This window comes from Schistocerca americana, chromosome 4, assembly GCF_021461395.2.
Source record: "Schistocerca americana isolate TAMUIC-IGC-003095 chromosome 4, iqSchAmer2.1, whole genome shotgun sequence".
NCBI classification, from domain to species: Eukaryota; Metazoa; Arthropoda; class Insecta; order Orthoptera; family Acrididae; genus Schistocerca; species Schistocerca americana.
The window spans coordinates 74715412-74740463 of record NC_060122.1 but is presented as its reverse complement, the minus strand read 5'-3'; the positions used below and the strand labels follow the sequence as shown (position 1 = coordinate 74740463).

The 25052-nt window shown below is 43.0% G+C and overlaps 1 protein-coding gene across 1 annotated transcript in view; it reads right to left on the bottom strand.

Annotated features, from left to right (window-relative positions):
* LOC124613271 (C-type mannose receptor 2-like) overlaps nucleotides 1-25052 on the bottom strand; it is a 263120-nt gene that overhangs the window by 179270 nt on the left and 58798 nt on the right. The window contains exon 2 of the mRNA XM_047141964.1: nucleotides 16467-16743. Coding sequence (XP_046997920.1) covers nucleotides 16467-16743 — 277 coding nt within the window. The remainder of the gene's footprint in view (nucleotides 1-16466; nucleotides 16744-25052) is intronic.

Below are 25052 nucleotides of genomic sequence, written 5' to 3'. Positions count from 1 at the left end.
GGGTGAGTCACCTAACGTTACCGCTGGATATATTTCGTAAACCACATCAAATACTGACGAACCGATTCCACAGACCGAACGTGAGGAGAGGGGCTAGTATAATTGTTTAATACAAACCATACAAAAATGCACGGAAGTATGTTTTTAGCACAAACCTACGTTTTTTTAAATAGAACCACGTTAGTTTTGTTAGCACATCTGAACATATAAACAAATACGTAATCAGTGCCGTTTTTTGCATTGTAAATTGTTAATTACATCCGGAGATATTGTAACCTAAGGTTGACGCTTGAAACCTCCGACGTTCAGTTGCGTGTTGTAACAAACACGGGCCACGGTCGGCGAGCAGCATCTGCAGGGACATGTTTACGATGACGACCGTGTTTACGAGTGTGGCTGTAGTGCACTGTTGTGGTTTGGTCTAGCTGTCGCAGTGTCCGCATGTAGCGCTTGCTGCTATTGTTATTTTGCATTCGTCTCCGCACGCAGACCAACTGTAGTACACCGTGTTACCAGACGTCTGTGATAGTGTAATGTTGTAGGAACTGTGACCATGGTGTATTCGAACTCTGAAAAGGCGGAGATGATACTCATCTATGGCGAGTGTCGACGAAATGCAGCTGACGCCTGCAGGGTGTATGCAGAACGGTACCCGGACACAGTGCATCCAACGTGCCGCACATCGCAAAACATCTACCGCCAACTGTATGCAACGGGTATGGTCCTAGCACGCAAACGGGTCCGTAACAGGCCCGTCACAGGAGAAGTGGGTGCAGTTGGTGTGTTAGCTGCTGTTGCCATGAACCCACACATGAGTACACGGGACATTGCGAGAGCCGATGGACTGAGTCAAAGTAGTGTCATGCGCATACTGCATCGTCACCGCTCTCACCCGTTTCATGTGTCGCTACATCAGCAATTACATGGTGATGACTTTAATCATCGAGTGCAATTCTGTCGATAGGCATTAACAGAGAATGCGTTGCAGTTCTACCTGTTTACCGATGAAGCGGGTTTCACAAACCACGGGGCAGTGAATCTACGGAACATGCATTACAGGTCCGTGGACAATCCTCGCTGGCTCAGACAGGTAGAGCGACAGCGACCGTGGACTGTAAATGTATGGTGCGGAATCATTGGCGACCACCTCATTGGTCCTCACTTCATTGCAGGGGCCCAAACAGCTGCAACATACATCACGTTTCTACAGAATGATCTGCCAACGTTGCTCGAAAATGTCCCACTGGAAACGCGTCGACGTATGTGGTTTCAGCATGATGGTGCACCTGCACATTCCGCAATTAACACTAGGCTGACCCTTGACAGGATGTTCGACGGGCGTTTCATAGGACGTGGAGGACGCATAAATTGGCATGCCCGTTCTCCTGATCTTACACCTCTGGACTTCTTTCTGTTGGGTACGTTAAAGGAGAATGTTTACCGTGATGTGCCTACAGCCCCACAGGATATGAAACAACGTATTGTGGCAGCCTGCGGCGACATTACACCAGATGTACTGCGGCGTGTACGACATGCATTACACCAGAGATTGCAATTGTGTGCAGCAAATGATGGCCACCACATTGAACATCTATTGGCCTGACATGTCGGGACACACTCTATTCCACTCCGTAATTAAAAACGGAAACCACGTGTGTACGTGTACCTCACCCCTCATGGTAATGTACATGTGCGTCAGTGAAAAAGACCAATAAAAAAGTGTTAGCATGTGGACGTAATGTGCTATTCCAGTCTCTTCTGTACCTAAGGTCCATCACCGTTCCCTTTGGATCCCTACGTAATTCGGTGCTCTCCGATACACACGATCCAACAGCGGAGGAGTGGTACTCAAGCGTCATCTTTAGGTTACAGTATCTCCGGATGTAATTAATATTTTACGATGCAACAAACGGCACTGATTACGTATTTGTTTATATGTTCAGATGTGCTAACAAAACTAACGGGGTTCCATTTAAAAAAACGTAGGTTTGTGTTAAAAAACATACTTCCATGCACTTTTTTATGGTTTGTATTAGCCAATTACACTAGCCGCTCTCCTCACGTTCGGTCTGTGGAATCGATTCGTCAGTATTTGATGTGGTTTACGAAATATTTCCAGCGGTAATGTTAGGTGACTCACCCTGTATAACCTTTACTGAAGAAAAATAAATTGCAGATCCCACACACCTGCTGAGAAGTAGTGGTGGCGCCAGTTTATTAACATCCTTCTGGCCATGAAATCCACATCCCTGTATACACTCGTCCTGATACATATAGTACCCCCTACACTATTATTGCTCCCCCTAATGTCTTAAAGTGCACCGTAGTAGATGTCCTAGATCCAACAGGGAGCGATCAACTACCTGTTCTGTTTCGAATTTCATACCATGTAACAAGCCCCAACCTACCCACTCCCAATAATTCTCCTCGGCAAATCCAGGATGAAAGAGGCATAGACTGGAAATTCATTGAAAGCCTCTACTCCAACTTTCATAATCATATCCATACTCAGTGTGAGGCTTATTTTCTACAACGTACCATATCAAATATGTTTTCCAAACAAAATATCCGACTCCTAACTTTCTACTACGAACGTCACTTCCTCCCTTCATGTGCTTTTGCTCTGCTCCAAGAGCCCCGTCTTCTCTACACAGAATATCTTCGTACTCGTGATCGAAATACGCTGAAACGGCAGCAACAGCTTCAGTGACATTCATAAGCTTAACGAAGTCGGGACTGGCAAACCGAACTAAACGAAATACCTGTAAATTCTACAAAATACTGGGAAGCAGTCCATAGATACTCTGGAAACAATCCTACTCCAACGTATCCCACCCTACACATTAATTCCTGGCAATTTCACGAAAGCCAACCGCTTTTAATCGTACTTGGAAGACAGTTTCACGATTCCACAACTCTCATAGCTCAATGGATCCCTATAACCATAGAGGTATGAACACAGATAACCCACCTCTCGTACCAAACTTCAAGTACTAACACAACACACCAAGAACAGGACCAAATACACCAGTAACAGCTGGAGACATAACACAAACACTCGTTGAACAACGTATCACTGCTTGCAATAACGGTCCACTTGTCTTTCACCACCTTAGGGAATGCTCAGAGTCTACCACATACATTACAACAGCATCCTCTACACAGACCATTATCCAGAGCATTGGGACACCTCAAATTTCCTGCTCTTCCTGAAATCTGATAAACCATACTCACAAACCTCATCCTATCGACCTATCAGCCTCATATGAGTTTTCTGCAACATCCTTGAAACCATCTGTATCCAACAAATCCCCCAGCATGCTGCAACACGCTATCGATACCCAACACCCAATGTGGCTTTCGTCCAACACATTCCATCTATATCCTACTTCTTTGCGTTACCCACCTTATCTCCCATCAATTAAAAGTCTCGGAGATTTTTTTTGTCGCGCGAAGCGTGGTCAACGTTACACAGAATTGGAACCGTACATGAGAGTTGTGCATAGTTTTTACACAAATGGGACAAGTGACCATCCCAACTTTGTGACTGTGGAGAACCACACAGCGTCAGACCAGTCACAGAAGAATGCCCACAAGCTCGTATGATGGTAGACGTGAAGACTTCCTGCTGACAACTCCAAAATCGATAGATTGTACAAATGCTCTAGATGTTTGGTTATAAGATTTTATATTTTAAATATTGTATTTTTTTAGTGTATCAAAACGCGATACGGTAAATAAATAAATCTTATGAACTAAGCAAACGAAAATTTTTCCATATGGATTTCACAAAGTCTTTACCTAGCTATGGAGTTCTGGACTGTCCTTCAAGCTACAAAACTATGCATTACCAGTTAACTATGTCTGCCTAATAGCATCCTTCCTTGACTATCTACTACACCTGCTGCTGCGTATTTCACCCCACTCATCACTTACAGACAACCCACACCTACGACTAGCACAGCGAAATACTTAGGAATATACCTGGACTGAAAACTAGTGATCATGCAACACAAGGGTCGATACAAACCAAAACTGCTAATAGGCCACACCTGAAGTCTACGTCCTTCCTGAATAATCTTTACCTATAAATGTCTCATATACCCCACCGTAACATATGACAACAATCGATGAATTTTTACAACTCCTAAGTTCTACTAATCCTCCTAAATCCTGGAAAGACACGCACCCTCTCCTCCCCCGCCCCCCCCCCCCCCCCCCCCCCACCTTCTGCATCAGCTTACTAATCATGCCCTACCAACTTAGTCAAATCCTAGAAGTTATTCTCATCCCGGATAATATTCAGAATCAATACATATTACAAAAGTAGTCCCAGCCTGCAATTACCTGTCCTTTTATACCCCCAATCTAGGCACCTTGCCGCACGACTACATCCATATCCGACTTCCGCGCACTTTCATGCCTTATCCATCTTCTCCCTCGAGAACTTCACTAATCCCCCGCTACACAGAGCTGCAATTCAAAATCACAGACAGAACACTCCATCTCACACACACCTTCCACTTACCTCCTTCCCATTTCTTCCCACTGAATAACTTTCAGTAGCTATGCAGGGTGAAAAGTATTTAAACCGACAAACTCTGGGAGGTTGTAGGGGACATCAAAACAAATATTTTTTCCTGATGTCATTTTTTCCTACGAGGATTATTTAAACCGCTGGAGGCCGTATTACGATCTTCAGTAGTTAGAGGGCGTATTACGCTCTTCAGTTGTAGGCAACTGCTGTCCACCAGTGTAGTAGTGCATTGTCTCTGTTTACTAATGGAGCGATACACCTGGAGTGAGTACACTGATATGGCTGGTGCGTACTACATAGCACACCACAACGGACGAGCTGCTCAACGGGTTTATCAACAACAATATCGTAATCGCCGTATCCCGCATCATACGACCTTTCATGTTGTGTACCAACGTCTGCGTGAGACCAGGTCATTTAGCAGATTACCTGGACAGGGATGCAGTCGCACGGTAAGAACGCTGCAATTTGAGGAAGCTGTCTTGCAGCATGTGGATCGGGATCCTTCAATCAGCAATCGTGCAATTGTACGTCACACGGGGACTAATCAGACGACTGTAAGAACAGTCCTTCGAGAGCAATTGTTACGTCCATTTCACTTACAGCGTGTCCACAACCTGGAACCAGATGATTATCCACCCAGAGAACAGTTTTCGCAGTGGTACCTGGAACAGCGTGAAATGCATCCTACATTTCCATCCTCTGTGTTGTTTACCTATGAAGCAACGTTCGGGCGTGATGGAGTCTTCAACATACACAATTCGCATGTTTGGAGTGAGGATAACCCACAGCCACAGTTACTAGCGCTCATCAAGTCGGTTCTTCGTTAATGTGTGGGTCGGTGTTGTTGGAGACTGTTTAACTGGGCCGTATCTGCTACCTAGTTGCTGTTTCTTGGTCATAAAAAAATGGAAAAGTGTTTGTTGGTTTAATTAATTTGCCGCCAGAGAAATCTTCCTCTACCGATTTAAATACTCCTCATAGGAAAAAATGACATTAGGGAAAAAAATTGTTTTGTTGTCCCCTACAACCTCCCAGAGTTTGTCGGTTTAAATACTTTTCACCCTGTATACTGTGCTGCAGGGCCCCATACTAATACTCTCATTATTCCACCACCATCATAAACATGATGATTTTCATGCTCCACCAGCGTGACCACTACGATGTAACAGTATTACTGCCACGAGTGATTATATTTTAAGTGTAATATAAAGTAATCTAGAAAGTTGTCAAATCTGAAACGCTGTACAATTAGGTGTATTTTAAAAACACCATTTATTTTCATCTGCTTTCCTAGCATATTTTCGAACGATTATACCACAGCAGCATTGTTATCATTAGCACTCATATTTCATCTTCAATAATTGAGATGAAAGGAGCAGACAGAAAACCAGATAGGAGAGAGTTAGGAAGGAAGTAATAAGTTTCTGTCATACAGGGCAATGCAGCAATGCAACAGCGATAGCTGACAATTTGTGACGAACTGGGACTCAAACCTGGATGCTCCTCTTCTCTACAATGGCAGCCTTAACCGCCTCACCCTTGTGGACATGCTTTCCGGCATACACATAGTCCCCCTTTACTGCTCGCAACGCCTCAACGACCACTGCCCATTAACCACCTACCAGAAGACTTCTCATTGCCGTAGGTGTTCAGACATTGGGTGTCCATCTGTACTGAAGCCTTTCCGTTAAACAGCCGTCACACCCTTAGAATTGCAAATACGAGGGCAGTTCAATAAGTAATGCAACACATTTTTTTTCTCGGCCAATTTTGGTTGAAAAAACCGGAAATTTCTTGTGGAATATTTTCAAACATTCCCGCTTCGTCTCGTATAGTTTCATTGACTTCCGACAGGTGGCAGCGCTGTACGGAGCTGTTAAAATGGCGTCTGTAACGGATGTGCGTTGCAAACAACGGGCAGTGATCGAGTTTCTTTTGGCGGAAAACCAGGGCATCTCAGATATTCATAGGCGCTTGCAGAATGTCTACGGTGATCTGGAAGTGGACAAAAGCACGGTGAGTCGTTGGGCAAAGAGTGTGTCATCATCGCCGCAAGGTCAAGCAAGACTGTCTGATCTCCCGCGTGCGGGCCGGCCGTGCACAGCCGTGACTCCTGCAATGGCGGAGCGTGCGAACACACTCGTTCGAGATGATCGACGAATCACCATCAAACAACTCAGTGCTCAACTGGACATCTCTGTTGGTAGTGCTGTCACAATTGTTCACCAGTTGGGATATTCAAAGGTTTGTTCCCGCTGGGTCCCTCGTTGCCTAACCGAACACCATAAAGAGCAAAGGAGAACCATCTGTGCGGAACTGCTTGCTCGTCATGTGGCTGAGGGTGACAATTTCTTGTCAAAGATTGTTACAGGCGATGAAACATGGGTTCATCACTTCGAACCTGAAACAAAACGGCAATCAATGGAGTGGCGCCACACCCACTCCCCTACCAAGAAAAAGTTTAAAGCCATACCCTCAGCCGGTAAAGTCATGGTTACAGTCTTCTGGGACGCTGAAGGGGTTATTCTGTTCGATGTCCTTCCCCATGGTCAAACGATCAACTCTGAAGTGTATTGTGCTACTCTTCAGAAATTGAAGAAACGGCTTCAGCGTGTTCGTAGGCACAAAAATCTGAACGAACGTGTCCTTCTTCATGACAATGCAAGACCTCACACATGTCTTCGCACCCGAGAGGAGCTCATAAAACTTCAGTGGACTGTTCTTCCTCATGCACCCTACAGCCCCGATCTCGCACTGTCGGATTTCCATATGTTTGGCCCAATGAAGGACGCAATCCGTGGGAGGCACTACGCGGATGATGAAGAAGTTATTGATGCAGTACGACGTTGGCTCCGACATCGACCAGTGGAATGGTACCGTGCAGGCATACAGGCCCTCATTTCAAGGTGGCGTAAGGCCGTAGCATTGAATGGAGATTACGTTGAAAAATAGTGTTGTGTAGCTAAAAGATTGGGGAATAACCTGGTGTATTTTAATGCTGAATAAAACAATCCCTGTTTCAGAAAAAAAATGTGTTGCATTACTTATTGAACTGCCCTCGTATGAGTGATATCTGCTCTGTCGGACATTCCGGTCAGAGCAGACACTACTGGTGATGAAACAGCTGCGATATATACACGAATAATTAGCGGTGAAAGGAAGGGAAATGAATGGGGACGGGAAAGAGATAAGAAAGAAATAATGGTTTCCACTCGCACAGCGTACTGCGGCAACGCAGAAGCGAGAGTTGAGTACTTGTGCCAGACCGGGAGTCGAATTCGGCTGCTCCACTTCTCTAGATTGATAGCCTTAACCGCCTAAGCCATTCGGATATGCTTTCCGACCGACCCAGATTCTTACCATATCCATCGCTGCAGTGCAGAATCCATCGACCATTAACCTCTACTCGAAGATTTATTGTTTCCTTGGTACTTTGGACATCTGCTGTGCCTCTGGACTGAAACTTTTTATCAAACAGCCCTCGTGCCCAAATAATTATAGATATATATGAGGCCTGTTCTCTTGGACATGTCTGACAGGACGGACGCCACTCAGATACATGAATATTTCTGTCTTGGCGCTACCGCTCTTTGGCTTTTGTTTCATTGCGGATGCACTCCTATTGTATTAAATCCTATGGGAATCAATAATGTGCAGGTAGTGGGTTGATGGACGAGGGGCGCTGCATTGCAGCATGTGATAAGTTGAGAATCTTGGCGAGACAGAAAGTGTGTGCAGATGGACGAGGTGGTTTAGGTAACCATTCTAGTAGAAGCCGGACATCCTGTTTCCAGTTTTAGTCTGCTGCAGTGCCCTATGCGGCTGCAAGTATTATTCCTTTCCTGTCTCTTTCCCATCTCGTCGCACATGTCCTACGTAATAGCTGTGAGTGGTGTCTGTTCAATATGACATGACCGACAGAACACACACCACTCATATTTATGTTTCAATTGCAACATAAAATAATTTAAAATATTTTAGATATCTAAAAAATTGTTTGTTGAAGGGTATTTTAAAAACGTCTTATATTTTCATCCACTTCTTAAATATTTTAAAATTTCTACCAAATGTGTAAAACCTATAACTGAAGAGCTGTTTCGTTCACTGCAAGTCCACGTTTTTTTGGCAAAGAAAAGAATTGCAGAAGGAACAAAATGAATAGCCTGAGGCTGATGAAGGCGTTATGGGACAAAAAATGGATACACTACATTTACATTCTTGTCTGACATCTCTAAAAATATAAACTTTATATTAATGATGTAAAAACTACCATCCTTTTTTTTATTGAGTCGTTAGTCTTGTGACTGGTTTGATGCGGCCCACCATGAACTCCTCTCCTGTGGCAACCTCCTCATGTCAGCGTAGCACATGCACTTCATGTCCTCAATTAACTGTTGGATGTACTGCGGTCTCTGTTCTTCTGTACGGTTTCTACCCTCCAGAGCTCACTCTAGTACCATGGAAATTACTCGCTGATGTGTTAACACAAGTCCAACCATCCTGTTCCCCTTTATTATCAGTGTTGTCCTCATGTTCCTTCCTTCGAAGATTCTGTGGAGAACCTCCTCAACCCTTCTCTTATCACGATACCTAATTTTCAATATGCTTCTGTAGTACCACGTCTCATCTGTCCCTATTTTCCATCAGTCCATGATTCACTACCACACAAAGCTGTTCTCCATAGTAAATTCTCAGATTAAAGCAACGTTTAATACTACTACACTTTTCTTAGTCAGGAATGCCCTTTTTCCCTGAACGGGTCTCCTTTTTATGTCCCCCTTTCTTTGGCCATCATGGGATATTTTGCTTCCAAGGCAGCGGAACTCCTTAACTACGTCTACTTCGTCACCACCAGTTTTAGTCTCAAGTTTCTCGACATTCTCTTTCCTGTTACTTCTCATTACTATCGTCTTTCTTCGACTTACTCTTAATCCACATTCTGTAAGGATGAGACTGTTCATTTTATGCAACAAATCTTCACCTTCACTGAGGATACCAGTGTCATCAGTGAATCTTATCATTGATATTCTTTCACCCTTAATTTTAATCCTACTCTTGACTCTTTCTTTTATTTCCATCTTTGCTTCTCTGATGTATAGACTGAACAGTAGTATCGAGAAACTGCTTCCCTGTCGTGTACTTGTTTTTATGCACGTACTTCGTTCTCGTACTTCCAGTCTTACTCTTCCCTCATGTTTCTTGTACAAATTATATTTACCCGTCTTTCCCTTTAGCTTACCCGCATTTTTGGCAGTATTTCAAACCTCTTGCACAGTGTCAAACCCTTTTTTCCAAATCGAGAAATTCTATGAACGTGTCTTGATTTTTCTTGTCTTACTTCTATCATCAAGTGCGTCGTCAGAACTGCCTCTCTACTTTCCCTAAGCTGGCCAGTGTGGCCACGCGGTTAAAGGCGCTTCAGTCTGGAACCGCGCGACCGCTACGGTCGCAGGTTCGAATCCTGCCTCGAGCATGGATGTGTGTGATGTCCTTAGGTTAGTTAGGTTTAAGTAGTTCTAAGTTCTAGGGGACTCATGACCTCAGATGTTAAGTCCCATAGTGCTTAGAGCCATTTGAACCATTTGAACTTTCCCTAAAGCTAAACAGGTGGTCAGCTATCAGCTCCTCAATATGGGCTTCAACAGAAAGTCAATATGGTGCCTCGCGCCTGCGTACTGAAAGAAGATGGAGTGCACGTGACGCACGTGGCGTTCCACCATCTCATTGGTCAATGTTCAAACGCACGTTCAGAATATCTGACTTGCTAGATATTGCTCTCCACGTTCAGAAAGACTCTCCAACGTGCTATGCCACACTATGACGCAGCAATTTTGCACGCTCAACGCTCAAGTTCGAATGCACTGTCCACGTGGCGACGGCTTTATACTAAACACTCCCGAAATCTCAATGATACCTCCAACAGCATCTTAACCTGTGTTGCTGCTGGTTTTCCCTGTGATTCCTGAAGATAAACATCTCGAAAATATAAGCAGCAATTGTAAGATAAACCACCAGTAGCGTCGGCATCTTTTACCTCACCGTTCACAACCATCCTATCCAGTTAACTAATATCCTAAAGTATCTTGGACTAAACGCCGACCTGCATTTCACGCGCTAACATCCAGCGGAAAGCCTACGACCTACTAAAACTACTAACCTGACGAACATTAGGTTTGCAAAACTCAACAGAACCCCAGACATACGAAGCGTTCAGCCATTTGATCCCCTCTTACGCAAGTTCTGTCGCTTCCCCTAGATCCTCGCGCGCCTCGCAGCTTGTCTCTGTTTCCACATGCATTTCCTTTTCCCTGCATGGGTCCTCTGCCATCCCTTCAAGTTCCGATCCCTTTTCACACACAGTGAAAGTCTCTCCATACCCTCCACTATGTCCACAGTAGATTCCAATAACCTCATTGCTGTCCCTCTGAACTCGAATCCTGGTACACTGCTGTGCCTTTACCAACACATCCTTCCGGTCCTAGACCTAAATACTCTACATACCCCATCCCAGCGAACCTTCAACTTACTGCTCCTCCAAGAAGATGAAATCTCCGGTACTCCATCTACTACAATTTCTCCCCGTCTTTCCAAACCCATATCAAGGTGGGCTGCTCTTGTCCCCCTCCATCTTTCGCCCATCCCTCTCCTCCTTGTACTTGGCCCAGCATACAAATCAAACTCTTTCTACATTTCCGTCCTCTCACTATCCACCCCAACACCTAATTTTCTTTCTGTAAATACCATCCAATGGCATTTATAACCCCACCCTTCATCACTACAGAACACATAATGTTTTCCTCTCCACAAGGCTATTTTTCCCCAGTCCAGGTACCTTACCTCTTTAGTGAGTGTGTAGTGTTCCTTTTTAACGAATCTCATCGCTCTCATCACCATGTCTTAAACATCTTTATCTCTAATTTTATCTTTACCTTTTGGTCTCTGTGATTTTAATTTTTTCTAAATAAAAAAAATCAGTAGCATAGTTTTATATAAATAGCATCAGATCTCAGTCATTTTAAAAATTTTAAAAGCATTTGCAAATTTACATATTTTAATTGTGCTAGTTACATCTTAGAGTATATTTTAAGGCTTCTGGCTAAAGAGTGGGAAGTTGTGCTGGTGGCAGCCCACTTGGCCAATAAGTGTTGAGAAGATGAAGTAAAAATGAAAAAAAGACGAATGCTGACATGATCAATTTATGAAGACATCGTTTCTATTCATTTTACAAATGTTGACAACTGCTGTGTTTCCTGAATGTAATTTTTTCTATTATTATACCAGCCTTTTGATGGATGTGTTGTAAAACATGCATTTTTTGCAAGCAGATTGTCTAAATTTGCTGTATATATTGATTGCAGCTTTAACAACTTAAAAATGATCTGAGATTGAAATTGAAACCTTATAACTTATAAAGTAGAGCTGATGGTGAAAATGATGTTATTTAAAAAAATAACCGGCAGAGCTATTACTCCTTATTGAAAATTCACTATCCGTTTAATAACAGGAACACATATTGTTTCCTGTTAGATTAGCAGGTTTTCCTTAATGGGGCGCAAAAATTCGCAGAAAATCGTCTTCTTGAAAAAATTGTGAAATTTGGAGACAATCGTGCGTGGGCTGAGACTCTTATTACCTTCACAGTTCCACGAAGCATTCCCATAACATTGTTTCTCCGAAAATCGAAGCGTATATTCCAAAAGAATAGAAATATCCTTTTCAGGTCCTCGGTTAGATATCTTGGAATAATATCGGAATATTTATCTGGACTAATAGTATAGTGTCTTTGGTTTGAGACTAGGAGTCAACAAGGATTAACACATATCCAAGGGTCTCACCAAAATCTTGTAATTCTATGAGGATGAGCAAATACGGTAGTGTATTACACAGCAGGTCTACAGGGAAATCGTTTGAGATCCTTGTTTTCAGATCATGGAGTAATACAGGTAGAACAAATTTACAGACTGATAGTACAATACGGTTAGGTTAGAGAGTATATATGCTACATCAAATTTTTGGCATGAGGTCCTCATGGCAAGTGGTCAGCACATGATCTGGAGGTATTGCTCGCATGTTGTGAGATGCAGATGATGATGATGATGATGATATTTGGTTTGTGGGGCGCTCAGCTGCGCGCTTATCAGCGCCTGTACAAATGCCCAAACTCTGCTCAGTCCAGTCTCGCCACTTTCATGAATGAAGATTAAATGATGAGGACAACACAAACGCCCAGTCATCTCGAGGCAGGTGAAAAGTGATATCTAGAAGCGATAACGTCCAGAATGAAACCACTGTAAACAAAGAGCACAGAATATATGAGGGTAACCAGTGCTTATAACCTAGGCATGTAATTTAGTGCACCTACGGTATAGAGAAATATCTGTCACATCTTGACTTAGAGATCTTCGTATAACAACTGAAGAAAAATATTCTGGGCTGAAAATATAGTACTTTTATATTAGAAGGTTTTTGTAGTACTGAACATTGTATAGACATAGGTTCCCTGAAGAGTTCTGCAAGTAACGTGGTCTTTGAGGTTAAATAACCACCACATTAGGACTCCTGTGATCTTTCTCCCGTTGATTAGCACTGTTCCTCTTACCTCACCAAACTCTTCTTGTCCATGGGGTTAGCCATAAATAATAATCAGGTGGACTGATAAGATAAGGAGTAAAGAGTTGTCCACAGACTCAGCGAAGAGAGAAAAATATGGAAAGCTCCGAAAATACCAAGGGACAGAATGACAGGATATCATCTAAGATATCGTGAAATAATCTTCATAGTACTAGAGGAAGCTGTAGAGGGAATACAGAGATTGGAATAAACCCAACAAATAATTGAGGTTGTATGGTGCAATTGCTCTTTTGATATGAAGAGGTAAGCGCAGGAGAGGAATTTGTGGCGGCCCACATCAAACCAGTCAGAAGATTGGGGACCCAGAATAAGTAAATAAACTAATAAATTAACTACATTTTCCTTGAAATATATGAGTCTAAATTTCATCTAAAATAATGACATAAGCTGCAGAAATGAATTAAAATTTGGACCTCGGTTGACACTTGAACGCATATCTCATGCTTAATAGGCAGACGTGCTAGCTATTACATCGCCATAGCAATATGGGTCACACATCTGTGTGGATTAGCCTAGTCCATTGTCCTCCCTAACACAGTTCTCAGTTCAAGACATCAGCCTATTTTCCCCTTCTTAAATCATGAGTATTGTCGAGGCTCTCTATTATCGGAATAGCACCCCAGCTTTGTAAGTAATGGGAAACTCCTACCTGTACCTCAAGCGTCGGTGATCTATTTATCTTTTATTTGGGAGGGCATTGAACTAGGGTAGTCCAAGCAGCAATGTTACCGATACTTACACGGTGGTTCAGTGGCTGACACAACTGCCTAGTAAGACTGCATGTGTCTGCGACGGTGCACAGGCCTTCTGGAGTGGAACGCACTGTGGCTAGAAGCGTTCACATTGATGCAGTGAGTCGCGACAGTACAGCTTTCTCTTAGACGTATTTGTGACATCTCCTATTGCAGGAAGACATGGAACAATGACATAGACTAACAAAATAAATTCGTTTATGTTTGATACGAATTATTCCAGACCAAATTCATTTGTAGTCATGATTAGAAGGAGCTGCCAAGATCAATTTCCATGATATTGTTAGAATTAATTTCTCGATGGCTAGTAGCGCTGTTTACATTTAACTTAGAGCTCTGATACATGTGACAAAGTAACAGAATCTGGTGGAAGAATATTGAAATTTAAACATAGAGATGGAAATGTCAGCGAAGTTATAATTATGAATGCGGGACTTGGCATCCCTACAGCGCGTTTTTTTGAACTCCCCTTCGAAATTTGGGCTGAACAAATAAATTCTGTGTTAACGCCTTATGGCTGGGTGATGAAGAATTTTGAGGAAAGGTTGTCGAAAGTACACAAATTCACAGTACTGAAAGGGGTTTATGCAGGTCGAGATTCATCTACAGAAACACATACCTTTGTATATTAATGTCAGTAAACACCGTGGCGTAGTGATACACGTCTGATAGCCAAGAACGTGCGGTGGCTGTGGTGCACCAGGCCACGTTCGCGCACAGTGCGTGCAACGTCGTGTGGTGCAGATGCCTGCTGGTGAAGCTGCGAACCGCCCTGTAGCAACAGCGCTGACCTTGACATATGCTTCAGGAGTGACGGGACTCAAATCTATGGCCCGCACATCTTGGTCTCATTAACTGAAGACATTTAAGTAGACACTGCCATGGCAGTGACAGATGCCGCAGGGACTAACGAGCCCCATTCAGAGCAGACTGCTGTTCGCTGTGAACTTCAAGTCACCAGGACCCCGGAGGGGCCGGACTTTGCTTCCGTAGAGTAGCGAACCTCGACAAACCAGGTGCAACAGGATGCTGATGTGAAGGACGATCCCGTGGGAGCTCCTCCAAAAACGAGCGAACTGATGTTGTCTTTGAAATTCACACCGCCAGGACCCAGGGCGGGACAGACATTGCCTCTACAGAGGATCGAACCCCGGTTAAACAGTCGACACTGGATTCTGACGAAAAGGAAACTTCCAAAGTTGCCAAAAGAAACAGATACTGACACATCATGGTGATAATTAACTAGCTCTACAACTTCGCGAAAAAGCGGAAAGGAGCGGGAGCCAAATGAGTCGACAGACAGCTGAAACGCCTGACTGTAGCGACAATGTGTCAGGTGAAAAGGACGCGTTGACACGACAGCCGCCTCCGCAACTGGCTCACACAAAAAGACGCTCGGTGACATGATCTACAGACCGTTTTAACGACCACTGCCACATCATCGTACACTAGGGAAAACGGGTGGCACTTCGTACCAGACCAGGGAAAAAGGTAAGTCGGCAGATGGAACGGAAGAAATGGATAAGAATACCGTCATGGCTGAGAACTGTTGTCATCGCAAAGGGAGTAGCACACGAGAGGAATTTCCGAGGACGCAGCGACTTTCGAATGTGGACCTTCTGTGGATTGCCACCCAAGTAAGGAACATTAACCTCGTGATAGGTACCGTACAATATGATCCAGCCTCAAACATACAAAACTGTCACTTTAAATATAAATGTGATCCAGCGTTATCTTCCTGTTCACAGTCTAATATACTTTACAGATATAGGCAAGAAGTAACTGCCATTGAGCTGGAACGAATAACTGGTTACAATGCTGTCACAAATCCGGGCATTGGAGCGTGTTTAGGGACAGCATTTTTAGAAAAGGAAGGCATTATCACACATTATATGTTTCTAAAGGTGACTTCAAATCGACGTTAGCGTTTACTGCTGTTTCTTTTCTTCGGTACTGGTGTGACTTGTGCAACTTGAGACAAGATGCACACTTCACGGATATGCATTTCCGCTGCGAGCCTCTTTTGATGCATTTGTTGTTGCATATACTTCTGTGGACAGTGAGAAGATTAAGTTACGGCATTTGTGATAGAGTGACGCGAAAGACGGCTGATGAGTTTGACCATAATATAGATACTCTTTGCTCAGATTTATTGGTGGAAGGGAATGCCACCAATATGAGTTATGCTCATACTATAAGACCACGAAATAGCCCGACGAGCGGGAAACCCTATTTTGGGCAGTTAATTTGGCTGTTGGAAGACGTCACTGACGCGGATATCTGCATCACGACTATAGCCAAAATTTATGAGATCTGCAGAAACATGCTGTCTCGTTCTAGTCAGTCATTGAGTACGATCCCTTCAGAGCTGTTACGAATTTTCCTCCTCCGCGTCGGTGTCCTACGCTGCACTTCCCTGTTTCCCTGTTTTGATAGGAAACTGGTTTAGTAACTCGTCGAATCTCTTCTGCAACTGCAGTCTTACCATTTATCCCACATCTCAGGAATTTTCCCGTTGAAATAACGCACAGTTCAAAACATACCTGTTTGAGAATGCAGGTCTGGTAGGTACTGTTGAACCTGTCATCTTTGTCGTGACAGTAGCAGTAGCGGCGAGTGACTTCCGTGTCCGCAGTCTCGTCTGGGCCCTCCGCAGCCGCTGCAGTCGCAGCAGCGACCCCTACCAGCAGCAGCAGCAGCCGGCTCCACATCACGGACCACTGTGCGCTGCTGCCCGGGCGCGCTTCTTTATAGCAGCGCTGCGGGCGCCCGCCGCTGCAGGCTGCCGCGGTACACGTGCACGACAGGGGCGGTGCGACACTGCTGGGGTCATGCAGTGTACAGACTTTTGTTTCGAAACGTGTAGTACCGGTGTCGACATCAGGTGTCACAAAAACATTTTGAGCAAAAACAATAAGTTTTCTTTGGTAGGTTGATGACAACTGAAATGTGTATCAGCTATTTGTTCTCAGTTGTTTGATGTCCAGGTTTCGACACCGTATCTCACAAGCGATCTCCAATCAAGTTACATGCCTATGTAAGGACCCAAGAAGGGACGAACATTGCTTCCGTAGAGCAGCGAACCTCGCCAAACCAGGTGCAACCGGATGCTGATGTGAAGGACGATCCCGTGGGAGATCCTCCAAAAACGAGCGAACTGATGATGTCCAGGACCGAGGGAGGGACAAACATTGCCTCTACAGAGGATCGAACCCCGATAAACCAGTCGACAGTGGATGCTGACGAAAAGGAAACTTCCAAAGCGGCCAAAAGAAGCAGATACTGGCACATCAGGGTGATAATAAACTAGCCCTACAGCTTCGTGACTGTTTATGATTTAGAACTTGTTTTGCTATCTGTTAGACATTTTATATTATTGGGCATGAGTAAAAGCATTTTTGCGGCATACTGCACTCCGTCCTGAGCAACTGACAGTTTTCGTAATGGGAAACACAGGTCATTTTTTCGTCTGGTGTTGGAAGCCGGTCCATGAAAGTAAAGTCGGTGGATCTTGCACCACACATGTTCATTGTTATGGGTAGAAGTATGCAACCGGTTCTCCCATCCAAAGAGTATCTCCAGCAGTTCAAAAATTACTGAAACAATCACTCACAAGATAGAATCTAACAAGTCAAATGACACATATACTACATGTCTTGAAGAAAAAGAAACCATTGGAAAAAAGCAACATGGACATTTCACAGACTTAAATGTTCTTTGTTCAGTCAATAAAAAATAAAACAGCCAGAGTTCAACTTCAATCTTTCAACTACCCAGTAATTTATGTCACTGAGGACTCGTGTACAGACACATAACAGTAGCGCTGTTAACAAAATGACTCTAGTACATATTATATTTCATTTATGTGTGACGAAGCTCAACTTATTTTGTGTTTCTCTTTTGGTTATGCCACTATGGCTTCATTAAATGTTTTTAAAAGCAGATGTGAAGATGGTCACTGCTGTTCGAAACCGGTAGTCTGAGGGCCTAAAATTTTGAGCCCATAAACGGAAATAAAGAAATTTATTCCTCATAAATCCAAAATGTGCTGTTTTACTTCTGTGAGAATACAGACTACGATTACTTCAATGGGCGGAGGATCATGCGTTTATCACTTTATCAGAAAAGCAACAAAGTTCAAACCAAGAGATGGTCATAGTACAGTAAGTGAAGACAAACACTTTTAAATCTCAGCTACTGAATTAACAGGGCTTGATAACTCGAAAATATTAACCATTTTATGTGTGTATCGATCTCCAACTGGTACTGTGGAGGTTTTTTCTTTAATAAATTAAAAGAAGTTCTACATACAACCTCGAGTAGAGAAGTCAATTTTGTGTGGAGACATGACCACAAACACTAATATCATAAGCGATACCAGTAGCAACATAATAAATCAGCAGATTTTCGGCATGTCTCTGTTGGTTAATAGAGAGAATAGGGTTATTACAGTTAGTATAACAGTAACAGGCCATGTGGATGCAAATATGGACAAGAATAAGTTTGATGTAGCTGGAAAGGATCCCGGAATATGCGATTATTTCTGGGAAACAACAATAAAATCGAGTATGGAAAAATTCCATAAACTGGAAGCTTACAATCACAAGATTTGCTCTAAAGAACTCACAAATCAAAGCGGGGATGAAGTGTATAGAGAAACCAGTGTAAATGTCAAATTCTTAAATTCCGAAGATTATTGAAATTCAACTTCGAACAGACGTTTCCAAAAGTATGCACATCAGTTTCAACGTCTCACAAAAGCAAATGAATCAGAACTCCTCTCGAACCCTGAAGTACCTCAATTACATGCAATGCTGACTCTCTAGGACTACAGTCGGAGATGCTTGCCCTCTCTTTTTGAATCCTCATAAGGGAAAATGCTACATTTTATTTACATTAAAGGGCAGAAAAATCATTCATCAAAAGCATTATTAGCAAAAGCAGATAATGCTATTAGATTTCGTCTAGATCTGAGGCGTTTCTAAATAGTATGTTGGTATCCCTTTTAGGTATCATGACAGTCAATCTCACAGCTTTTTCGAAGCATGACTGGAATAACGGCCTGTATAATGTTATTCAAATCATCCCAGTCATGAATGTTAAGAATCACAGAAGTAAAAAATATTCTTATGGGGTCACATTTTAAATTAAATTTCGAGAAGGCATTTGTTTTTTATGCTGTGACGTTTAATATCTTTTGTTCACTTCCCTATTGTTGAAAAGGCTTACTTAAAGTGTGGAATTCTGTTACAGTTTCAGAGCCGAAAAGGGTTGTAATAATGTGCAGTGTCTCTCATCCTCAGCGAATAAAATGATTAAGTTCTTGAGAGTGATGCTGAAAATGTCAAACTTCATGAAACTAAGGAAAAAAGTGGGAATTAAATCGTGTGTGCTGAAAATGTGCCTTTCACATGCATGCCACCTTCTGTACACATTGTCGATTGTGATCTCCCTGACCTTAGGCGAAGAAACCAAACATGAAAAGCGCCACTGCACCTCAAACCTGTTTCCAGCTTGATGCGCATCAAATTAGTAGGATCTCATTTACAAATTGTCAACCCAACTCATTATGTGGAGACCTGATTCAGGAAACGAAGACACCTAGCTACAGTCAGCAAAAGTAAAGAGCAGAGGCAGGAGAAATATGATAATGATATTCCAATGCCAATTCAGAACCTGTTATTAACAACCAGATTCATTTGCAAGCTATCTCTTTTAACCTTAGTTCTAGATATTGCACTTAAATCTTAATTATTTGCTTACTTTAAGATACACATTAAATATAAATGTGTTATAATGTAATGGCAATATCATTTCTTATGATAATAATTAAGAGTGGCAAAACAGTGGCAACTGATCATTCTGAGTGTCACTTATCTTTTTTCCAGAAAATCAGAACTGATTCCATGAAAAGAGTCATAATGGAAGAGTCCTTGAATTTATCTCATAGGAACAAAAAGATTCATAGGAAGGTACTGATTGATGCAAAAAACTATATCAATTACAAAATGATACATAATGCAGACAATAAAACCAAAGCAACGTGGGACGTCATAAAACAATAAGCAGGGAGATACAAACAAAGACATAATAACGCTCTTACAATGGAAGGGAATAAAGTAATAAATGAACCTCACCACCTAGCACGTTTCGAGTACTGGAGAGAAGTTAAGGCATAATTTCCCAAAAAACAAATACAATAACTGTAAATAATTATTCTCTAAGTACAATGATCTTCCTATCAACCATAGAGCTTGAAGTCAGTAAAATTGCACCAAAACTAAAAAGTAAAAAGTCAGCTCCCTTAGGTGAAGTACCAACGTGTGTCCTGAAACAACGCATAAAGATGTCAGAAGCTCTCTTAACAAATATAATAAACGAATCTTTCACATCAGGGAAACTCCTGGAATATTTTAAAGAAAAAGATACATACAAAATAATCAGTCATTTTCCTGTTGGTACCAGTAAATGCAACTTTTTAAGTGAATCATGGTTTGGTTTCGAAAGTGGTAGAGGCTTGGTTTCAACCATTGTAGAATTCACCAAAGTGTTACTTTATGCTCGTAACAAAGTAGTCTGTGTCACAGGCATACTTTTAGAGTTTCTAAGGATTTTAATACTGTCGACCATAACAATGTACTAAATAGGTTATAATCATTAAGAGTAAGAAGGATAGTTAATGACAAGTTCTAAACATATATGGTAGAAAGAATAGAGATAACACGTACTTCAAATAAGGCTGAAGTTTTAGTAAAACGCTTACTACAGCCAAAATACAGATATGGAAGTTCCTCAGGCCAGCATTTTAAGGTCAATAGTGTTCCTGATATACAGTTAAGAGACAAAGAAACTGGTACACCTACCTAATGTCGAGCAGAGCCCCATCATGTACACAGAAGTGCCACAACATGACGTGGCATGGACTCAACTAACATCTAAATTAGTGTTGGAGGGAACTGACACCACGAATCCTGCAGCGGTGTTCATAGATTCATAAGAGTACGATGGGGTGGCGACCTCTTCTGAAGAGCTCGTAGAAACGCATCCCAGATATGATCAAAATGTTCATGTCTGGAGGGTTTGGTGGCCAGCGAGAGTGTTTTAACTCAGAAGAGAGTTCCTGGAGTCACTCTTGAGCAATTCTAGACATGTGAGGTGGGGCATCGCCCTGCTGGAATTTCCTAAGTCCGTTGGAATGCACAACGGTCATGAATGGATGCAGGTGATCAGACGGGATGCTTTTATACGTGTCACCTGTCAGAATCGTATGCAGACGTATCAGGAGTCCCATATCACTCCAACTGCACACGCCCAACACCATTACAGAGCCTCCACCAGCTTGAAGGGTCCCCTGCTGAAACGCGGGGTCCATAGATTCAACTACATCTACATCTACATTTTGGAATTTAGTGAGCAGCCCCTTGCGCTTAGCGCGTCGTCTGTCTGCAAGTTTGTTCCACTTCAAACTTTGTATGAGATTTTTAACGCTCTCGCGATGGCTAAATGTACCAGTCACGAATTTTGCCGCTCTTCTTTGGACCTTCTCAATCTCTTGAATCAGAGCCAAATGGTAAGAGCCGGCGCTGTGGCCGAGCTGTTCTAGGCGCTTAAGTCCAAAACCGCGCTGCTGCTACGGTCGCAGGTTCGAATTCTGCCTCGGGCTTGGATGTGTGTGATGTCCTTAGGTTAGTTAGGTTTAAGTAGTTCTAAGTCTAGGGGACTGATGAACTCTGATGTTAAGTCTCATGTTGCTTAGAACCATTTGAACCAAATGGTAACGTTCCCTTACAGATGAACAATAAGACAGGGCGAACTAAAGTATTGTAAGCAATTTCCTTTGTTGAAGGACTGCATCACTTCAGGATTCTACCAACAAACCGCAATCTAGAGTTCACCTTACCCGTTACTTGTGTTATATGACCGCTCCATTTGAGATCATTTCGAATAGTCACACCCAGATACTTGACGGATGTCACCGCTTTCAAAGACTGAGCATTTATTTTCTACTCGTACATTAATGGGGATTTTCGCTTTGCTATACGCAGTAGGCTACACTTACTAATATTGAGACATAACTGCCAGTCATTACACCACGCATTCGTTTTCTGCAAATCCTCATTAATTTGTTCACAACGTTCGTGTGATACTACTTTCCTTTAGACTACAGCACCATCGGCAAACAGTCTAATACCTCTGTCAACACCATCAAACAGTTCGTTTACGTAAATCGTAAAAAGCAGCTGACTTATTAAGCTGCCCTAGGGCACACCTGATGTAACACTTGTTTCTGTTAAAGTCTCCTCATTTAGGACGACATACTGCTCTCTGTCTCTTAGAAAACTTTCTACCCAACCGCATATGTGATAGGATAGACCGTAAGCGCTCACTTTTTGGAGCAAGCGACAGTGCGGAACTGAGTCGAACGCCTTTCGAAAGTCGAGGAATATGGCATCAAACGGGGAGCCGGTATCTACAGCCTGTTGTATATCATGCACAAAGAGGGCTAGCTGTGTCTGGCATGACCGATGTTTCCTAAAACTGTGCTGGTTTAAAGTGCGTTCCATGATTCTACAACAAATGGATGTCAGCGAAATTGGCCGGTAATTATGTGCATTCAATTTTCTACCCTTTGTATCGTTTGCTATGACCAGGGCCTTCTTCCAGTCCCGTGGAACTTCCCGCTGTTCCAGTGATCTCTGATAGATGATGGATAAGAATGGTGCTATATTTGTAGCATATCCAACACAAAATCTTACGGGGATACCGTCTGAGCCAGATGCCTTCCTGGCGTCTAAGGATCTTAATTGTTTTACAATCCCAGATACACTAAACACTACGTCAGCCGTCCTTGCATTTGTTCGATAGTTGAAAGAGGGAATGGTGATGCAGTTCTCTACAGTAAACGAGTTTTTGAAAGCTAGGTTTAGAATTTCGGCTTTCTGTCTATCATTATCCGTTACATTACCCGTACTGTCAGCAAGAGAAGGTATTGAATTATTTGTAGCGGTCATAGATTTTACATAGACCAGTACTTTTTGGGGATATTTTTAAAATCTGCAGATAAAATATTGCTCTCAAATTCGTTAAAAGAATCTCTCATTGACCTTTTGACAGCTGCTTTCATTTCACATAATTTCTGTTTGTCAGCTGGGGCAGTGACTACGTTTAAAACGACTGTGCAAAATTCTCTGCTTTCTCAGCAACTTTCTAATATGTTTGTTGTACCAAGGTGGATCCTTTCCCTCCCCTATATTTTTGCTAGGCACATACTTCTCTGGCACGTGGTGGACAATACCCTTAAATTTCGGCCAAAGATGATCAATATCTTCATGTCCCTCGGTGAATGCTTGGAGCGGACTATGAAGATAATCATTAATGACACTTTTATTTCCTTCCCCAAACAAGAAACCTTACGCTGTTTCTTTGGTTTATTTGCAACTTCCACTGACACAGAAGCCGCTACGACATTATGGTCGCTAATACCTTCTTCTAGATTAACTTCCTCAAAATTATTAGGTCTGTTTCTCACCAAGATATCTAGTATGTTCCCAGCTCGATTTGGTTTTCTAACCAATTCCTCAAGGTTGTATGTTGAGAGCACTCCTAGAATAACTTTAACTTCACGAGAGTCTTCGCTGCTGCCCCCTGTGATAAACAGTCAATGGATGCCAGATTAAAGTCTATACCTTTACTAATGGATAATCTGGATATTTATTTCCTTTGTACTCAAGACTTTGGCTGAAATGTCCTGTGACCTTTTTTCCGGATGCTGGTGGTCTATAAGAACATTCTAATACATTGGTCACTCCTTGTCTGATTGACAGCTTTATCCAGACTACTTAACAGTCCGACCCAGTATCGATCTCAACTGCGTTTAAACAGCTTTTAACTGCAGTCAACACACCAGTTCCAATAGTATCAGCCACATCCTTCCTAAACATTTTCCAAACCGAGTTCTAAATTTCACTGCTATTTATGTCTGGTTTCAACCAGCATTCGGTATCTAATACAACATTGGAATTACTACTGTTTATTTCGGAGAGTAACTCGGGGATCTTGCTACAGACACTTCGACAATTTATTAACATGAGATTTAGCATATATAAATCCATTGGAATGACCTGTTTAGGCGAACTAACAATATTTACAGTTGGTACAACCACATCAGTTTGATGAACTGGTAATTTTTCAGGCCAACGGTTTGTTTCCCATGGGGAGAAACTTAACCTTAAAAAGCCCCATGTGCACGCCACAAGTACTGGGCTACCCATGTAGCTGCCTCCTGTGTGTAGTGTATCCCTGATCTATCGAAGAGCGTCCTTCAACTTTCCAGCTCATAGCACAGATCGAGGAATCTACAACCATTTTCGTCACAAAATCGACGTAGCCTCTGGTTCAGATTCTCCACCCGACTCCAGACCAGAGAACCCCGGTCCACCCTGGGTACGACGCTGCAAATCGTCAGCTTGGCTTCCACACCTCGAGAGACAGAGGCCGCCTTCGCCAATTTAGCCAGCCGTCGAAAGGACCCAAGGATTTCTTAGGAAACCCGACGAATTTCATCATTGGTGCCGACATGTGCAACAATCTGCAGCTGGCTGCAGCCTGCACTCTCGATAGCCACTGGAAGAGCCTCTTCCACATCCCAGACAAGGCCCTCTGGCAAGCACACCGAGTGAACGTTGGTCTTCTTCCCTGCCCTAGCCGCTATGTTCCTGAGGAGCTCCAGGACCCGCTTAACATTGGAGCTCCCAATAACTAACAAACCCCTACCTCCACGTGCCTATCCGGACCTTGATGAGGGAGTGGCCACTATCTTGGCAGCAGGTACATTCTGATCATGCTCAGCCTCCCCCCCCCCCCCCCCACAGCATCAGTAGCACACTGAATCTATTAGAAAAGTGCATGGGATTTGGCAGGAGCCTGCGTCACCCATGCAGCCTTCGCCTTGACGCTCGAGACCTCGACACAGTCTGCCCCCCCACACTGAGGTGAGAGTGGGCCGGCCAGCTCAGTCACACCTGAGGTTGGCTCAGTGAGAGAGAGCTGTGACATCCCACCCTACACATCTAGTACAGCAGAGATTGCCCCAGGCACCCCAATCCCCACCGCATCTCAAGGTGGCACCC